We start from the raw sequence: 7,012 nt of genomic DNA on the forward strand, positions 1-7,012 counted from the left end.
TACATTTTTCTTTGATACTTTTCACCATGTTCAAAAGATTCTGTTGTTAACCAAAGGGTTTTTTTTTTAAGAAATTTGATTTCAATTTTCAATTCTTCAACTTTCTCTAAGCCCCATCTCTGCCTGTATCTACAGGACCCGTAACCATGACTCTGGATCCATCCAGCCCGTACACCAACAGCAGCTCTGTGGCGGCAGCCATCTTGGTTCCCTTCTTTGCCCTGATCCTGTCAGGATTTGCTTTTTACCTCTACAAGCACAGGTAAGACACAGTATATCCTCAATGTAAATTCATCACAGGGCGCGCACACGGGGGAGAATACAAATCAGCCTCTCAGGCTTTGTTTTTATCAGCACAGCATCACTTCCCTGATGCCCTCTGACAGGAGTAAAGCCAAATCCAAAATTCTATATGACAGGCTGGAAATGAGGGCTTAAACAGGGGCTCGTCCCCTGTGCTAACAGCTAGTTGATATTTTCACAAGGTAGGAGCTAATTCTGGGTAAGGTAAACTGACCTTTGGGAATGTAGTGTCTTTTTTTATCCCATTCAGCTTTTTAACCCGGCCCGCCGAAGGTAAACTGACCTTTGGGAATGTTTATGCTGGCTAGTGTTGCTTTTTTTATCCCGTTCAGCTTTTTAACCCGGCCCGCCAAAATTTTCCAAATTGTATAATTTATTTATATTATCATTATACTTCTGCCTTTTCCCTGCAATACCCACGTTTCCCCAATAGATGGCGTAGACTTTTTATTTATATTAGCCCTTATCCATTTTCCTTTTACATGTCATTTATCTTAGTGCTTTTTATTTATATTAAATTATATTAATGCTTTTAATTATTATTATTTGTTAGCTATTTCTACGCTTCACTACTGAAATCTGTTGGCAAAAATGTAGCTGGTTTTAGCCAAAATGATGAGAATTTAGTTTAATATTGGATATATAATGTAAGCTAGGTGAAGAAATGAGAAATGAAGAATTATTCAGAGTCATTGCGTATTCTTCTGTCCCAGCAGATGTATCTGTTATTGACAGGAAAAATCTACCTGTTATGAATTCAGATGTTTTCTTAGATGAAAACCGTACATTTGAGGAATAACCAATACGCACAAAATTCAGTCCCTGAGATCAGTAACGATCTTGTGGCCGAGCCCTTTTGGAAACATCATTACTGTGTGACTCCCTCATTTTTCAGTGAGTGGAGAAGATGGATGTCTGTAGTATTTGTGTATTTAAATGAAAATTGGAAATGAAAAATCTCAAGCTAAAGAGCTCTCTGTAGGACACCGAGGCATTATGGGTAGGCAAGCGAAACAATGGGTAAAAAATGACCTATTTTGTGTCCTTAGTCTGACCTAATTTATGTTTATGTATTCTATTTATGTCTAGTATGAGATTTTAGCTTGCTTGCTAACAGCAAAACAACATGATTCTTCATAGCTTGGCTAAATATAATACAATATGTATATATGCTATGCTACTTGCTGTGTAATTAAAGCTGCTGGTTGTACACAGGACGTTGTCTGCTGACACAGATGACAATGAGAGACCTAAAGACACCTGGGGGCCTGGCGGCAGGTAAGACTTGTCATTCAGATGTTAACCTGACCTCCACCCGCCGCCACATCCTCCGTCAAACTTCTTCATCATCTCTCGTTTTTAGTTTTAATTTTTAATTTTTTGGAGGGCGTTTTAAGACTTTCCTCATGCTGTTTAGTACTGCTGCAGAGTTTAACTAAAGTATTAAATGTTCCCTCACCTGATCTGGTCTGACATTTGTTCTACTGTTATTAAAAATAACATAAAAGTTTAACTGAACTAAAGATGAAGTTAACTTTATGGGAGATAAGCAAAAAAAAAAACTTTAAAAGCGGCTGGGGTGACATTTACACTGAGAACAAGTAACCATGACATTTTGAATTAATACAGCCGTACTTTGTTATAACAGCTATCATATATATATATATATATACATATATATGATTCTTTGTTTCATCTGTTCTCTGTCGGCATGATACCATCCTCAACAAACATCTGACCTGACGTACCGTCCAGTATACCAGCATAATCAAATCAGTTTTCTTTAATGATTGCATTAAGCCGAGTGATGGTTTCATGTTGATCTCACAGTAGGTGTCGTTGTTTTTACGCTACGATGTAGAATACAAAGATGGGCTAACGCTTTAATTTGAGTGTGCTGGTTTTTTTTTTTTTTTGTTTCATCTGTCGATTCTGTTCACTTTATGCATCTAAATTTTAGCAACACCTATAATTGGACTAATATTTCAAATTCTGGCATCACTTCTGTTATAAGTCCTGGTGAAAATACTAGATTGTTTTCTCTTACTGTTCTTATGTTACCATTTTATTTTAGTTAATTATTTTTTCTTTAATATGTGAAATTATAAATTATAAAGTTATTTTCAGGTAATTATTTTTTCTTTAATATGTGAAAAAAATTATAAATTATAAAGTTATTTTCAGCTTTGGGCTGGTTATAATTAACTTTTTCTGTGCCTAATGTTTTATATAGATATCTTTTCTCTTCTTTATTCATATTAATTTTGTCACTTCCATTTCGCCTTTTCAAATGACCCAATGTTTTCCACCCATGTTCCAAATGTAATCATATCTTTTACAGTTCCAGTAAAAGTTCATGTTATTAAATATATATGAGACTTAATAGGGACATTTCATGGACACTTTTTACAGTGATCACAATAAAGTCCAAGCTGACAGTGCTAACAGTTTTTCACCATGCCAATAAAATGAAACCGCTGTACCCACAGCCACCACCAGGACCATGGCAGCGGTTTGAGCCTGTGTGTGTTGGAGTGTGTGCAGTTTTGTAAAGTAATGGGTGAGAATGCAGGGGAGGCTTAGTGTCTCCCCTGGGTTGGATTTCCACTGTTTGCTCATACACCCCCACTACCAGTACAACACACACACACACACACACACACACTCAAACTTAATGAGGTCAGAATCCAACAGCCTTTCAGCTGCAGCTCTCCTCCCTGCTAATAGTTCCACAGGGTTTGGAAGTTAGTGATTAGATCTAACTGGATTTTATTGGCTGATTATTTAAAAAAAATAGTAATCTGCCAACAAAACACACACACACACACGAGGAGCAGCCTTCATATTAATGGCGTCTTTCCTATTTCCTGTACTCTTGCACAGATTTTTCTAAAAAATCCTCATTGAGGTAATGTATTCTTTTGAACCAGAATGACTGAAAAGCTGCTGCAGGATGATGACAGGCTGCACGCACACGCAGACGTGCACGCACGTGTGCAGCAGATAGGCGCCGGGCAACAGATTCACTGAAGCACGGTCGACGGCGGCGCTCCGTGTTCTCATTCCTGACACGATTCTCGGAGTCATTTGAAGATTTTTTTTTTATTTGTTGGAGAAAATGCTCTCAACTTCTTACCTTTGATCCCGGGAGTAAAACTTCATATCCGCATGTGTAACAAGACGACTGACAGTACTTACATGGGTGCGTTAAAGGTCCAGTGTGCAGATTTTAGAGCAGCCAATTAGGGTTCAGTTTGGTGCCTGGAAGGTTTTTTGTTTTTTTTTGGCATAGTTTGAATAAAAATGTTTTTTTTTCTATTGCCATTAAATGCTAACGGGCATCAAGTCAATTTTATTGTCAGATATTCCGTACATGTCAGTCATATAGCACAAATATAAATAAGTAATAGTAAATGAAAGGCCCAATCAGCGATATGCTCCGAGGTCCGTAGTTCTATGAAAGAACATGTAAACATGGGCCGAGCCTGCTGGGTTTGGACCGTAGACACTGCAGGCTAAAGAGGCTGTCAGATGGGTGGGCGGGGTCAGCTGGAATCCTGATGGCTTTGCAGGTGAGGCAGGTGTTCCACACCAATGACGGAGACATTGCCTCTGGGCCAAAGCGCCACACCCAAAAATACCAATTTTTGAAAACTGATACGAGTAGGAGTGCTTTCATTGGTTTGATACCAAGAATATACTGATACTACATCAGGTTGTGTTTCAGGAAATGTGCAATGAACTGGAAGGCGGTGTTAAATATGTGGCACAGCTCTGTGGGTGTCGGTGAGAACATCACAGTGAGGACACTGAGCAGGAAAACACTGGTTTTGTTTTCTTCTCATTGATATGTGACTATAAAAAGCCAAAAGAAAACAAAGATTTTTGTTGCTGTGGCCACAAAACAAGTCTGTTAAATTTCTCTCCACAAAAAAAAAGAAAAGAAAATCGACCTTGTCCATCCACTGTCCTTCTAAGCCGAGAAAAGACATTAGCATATTCAGCTGTGAGGCAAGTGTTTCGTTAGATTGCTGGTATCAGAACAGAACAAATCTTACCAATAACACTGTCTTTGTCCTTGATGTAGAAACATCCCTTCAAACTATAGAGCAGTGGTGACAAATTCCTGGCCCGGGGGCCACTTTCAGCCCACAAACCTATCACATTTGGCCTGCGTCTAGATGTCAGAAACCAGTGTTTTTATGTGAATTATTAAAATATATTCATCCAAACATTTACAAAAAATAGCAAATAGACATGTCACAGCTGGAGTGGAGTGGTGAGAACAAACAATCACTCCTGTTTTTCTGTTTTGACAAATAGGAAAGAGGTAATAGACCTCGGCCTTTTGGCTCTGCTTTGATTCAATAACCTCCTAACATAGTAATAAAACAGGGATAATCCAACTGTTTTCATCATTCAGTGATCTGCTGCAGGTTAGTGCTGCATATTATTAGGCCTGGGTCAAACACAGTACCACTCACCTGGTACTGGTGGGTTCAGGTCGGTGCAGGGTCTTTATGTTTGAGAGGTTGGAAAAGATTCAAAGATTCAAAGGTAAAATCTTCGCAGTAGAAGAAGAGAATGACTACGTATGATTACCGGCGAATCACATTTTAGTGAAACTTAAACATAAGTGATACTTGAAATTTGAAGTTGTGCTTCAGAGTACTCCTGTGATAAAACTTTCTACTGCAGTAGAAACACAGCTTTGATTCAACTGCTCCAGCGACAGGAGAAGATTCCAAATCAAAGAATCTCCTCTTCTTTTCTCCACTTCTCTGCCCCGCCTGTTTCTGTCTGATTAATGCGAGCACTGCAGCAGTCTTCAAATGTTCTCATTGGTTCAGACCTGTGATGACATCACTCACAATTGTGTACCAACTTGTCTCACCTCATTATTATTTGTTTTGAAGACAATTGTGACTTTAAAAGTGACTATTTCTTTTGTTGTACTTTTTGTGTTTTGTGTGCATCTGAACTTTCATTTGAGATATGTTTCCTATAAATACCAGTGACTCATTAAAGATGTCTCCTTTGTCTCTTCAGGACACGTCCAAAGGTCCAGTTTAACGGCTACGTGGGCCATGAGAGCTCCAATGGCCAGGCGTCCTTTGAGAACCCCATGTATGACACCAACATGAAGCCCACTGAGGCGAAGGCAGTTCGGTTTGACACCACACTAAACACAGTCTGCACCGTGGTATAGTCCAGTGAGCCCACCACTGCACAGTGGTGTCGTCCAACCTCCGGACTGCAGTCTGCAGTGTGGCTCAACCGAACAAAAAAAGAACACAACAAACATGGTTTGGACATGTCACCGTCCGCAATCTGTGTCGTAGCTTGCTGGTCCTCTCCGCAGGTCAGCGCCACCTGTCACAGTCACATGGCATCACCCACCTCTCCTGACAGCAAGTAAAGGCAGAAAGAATGACACCATCAGGTCAGGTGACGTCTGTTGTTCAGGAGATCAATACTGGGACCAGAGAACTTCTTAGGCACTGTCGAAGTTCAAACATCAACAAACGGGGAATAATTAGTTCTACTGCCTTCATGGGCAACAACCGAATTCAACAGTCCTTCGCCAACTCCAAAATTTCAAACCCCTCGCTCAAATACTAAGGTTTTCTAATGCCTCCTAAATGTTTGCGTCGCAATTTGATTTTCCCCAAACCTGTCCTAAATGCCCACATCTCTAATTTGCACAGTGGTGTGGCGGCCTACTGAAGCCTGTAGGCCCTGACCACTGTGAGGTTCTACCCTCAGGGGAAGCACATTCACTGTTCCACCTCCAGTCAGACGTTAAACAGTAATTGGCCAATCTCTGCACGTCACAGAAAATGACTGTTGCTGGACCAAAACATTTGACTAGGCGTCCATCCCACTGAACATGACAAGACGAGACCCCAACTCTTCAAAGACCGCGCAAAGTCAATACAACAAAGGGTTTCAACCAAGACCGTGGTCCTCAGATCCAGCACTGAATACTTAGCATTGTAACAATTAGCAGGTGAATTGGAAAAGTTTCAGCCTACTGAGTGAGGTTACAGTAAATATAGCAGGACAATCACAGATGGTAAAGTGTTTGTTATAAATGATTTTTTTAATGGAAACTTGATCATTAACTTTACCCTCTGCCACTTGCTGTATTGCCTTTAGCGTCACCATGGCAGTATTTTGTCAAAGTTGGGCTGGAACGTACCAAACCAATTGTCCAGCTGCCTTGATCTTCTCAACACCATTCAGATGAGTTTGGAGATGATGGAGATATGCTGTAGACATAACATAGGCTTGGAATTAGTCAAATATTTATCAGCAGCAGACCAATCAGGCTGAACCACACAAAAAAATAGACATCTGATTCGTCAAGCTGGTTTGTACGATGAACAGGTTTGGAGTGGCCTGTCTAACATAATCAAAGAGTCAGACAGCTGAGTCCTGTTCTTGGCTGGGATTCTGAGTGGAAACACTGGAGGCAAAACGCTGTCGAGTTCTTCAACTGCTGCAATCAGCTGTGACCACATCCAGGAAATGATCTGTGTTCATCTCACTCTGCCTGGAAATCCAGTCAGTGTGGTGTTTCTCTACCGAAGATTCTCCAGTTGAAGGATCAGACCCAGATGAACACTCAGACACACAGACAAAGACAAATGAACACACACACACACCTTTGTCAGTGTTGCTGGAAGGAAGAGACTAGGACAGATTG

At 40.4% G+C, this 7,012-nt stretch overlaps 1 protein-coding gene across 1 annotated transcript in view; it reads left to right on the top strand.

Annotated features, from left to right (window-relative positions):
* The window catches only part of LOC103379122 (CUB and sushi domain-containing protein 1), a 172,802-nt gene extending 166,435 nt beyond the window's left edge, over positions 1-6,367 (top strand). The window contains exons 70-72 of the mRNA XM_025055552.1: positions 136-262; positions 1,519-1,581; positions 5,353-6,367. Coding sequence (XP_024911320.1) covers positions 136-262; positions 1,519-1,581; positions 5,353-5,512 — 350 coding nt within the window. The 3' untranslated portion in view covers positions 5,513-6,367. The remainder of the gene's footprint in view (positions 1-135; positions 263-1,518; positions 1,582-5,352) is intronic.
* Positions 6,368-7,012: the final 645 nt, after the last annotated feature.

The sequence above is a fragment of the Cynoglossus semilaevis genome, chromosome 5 (genome assembly GCF_000523025.1).
Source record: "Cynoglossus semilaevis isolate Cse_v1.0 chromosome 5, Cse_v1.0, whole genome shotgun sequence".
Classification (NCBI taxonomy): Eukaryota; Metazoa; Chordata; class Actinopteri; order Pleuronectiformes; family Cynoglossidae; genus Cynoglossus; species Cynoglossus semilaevis.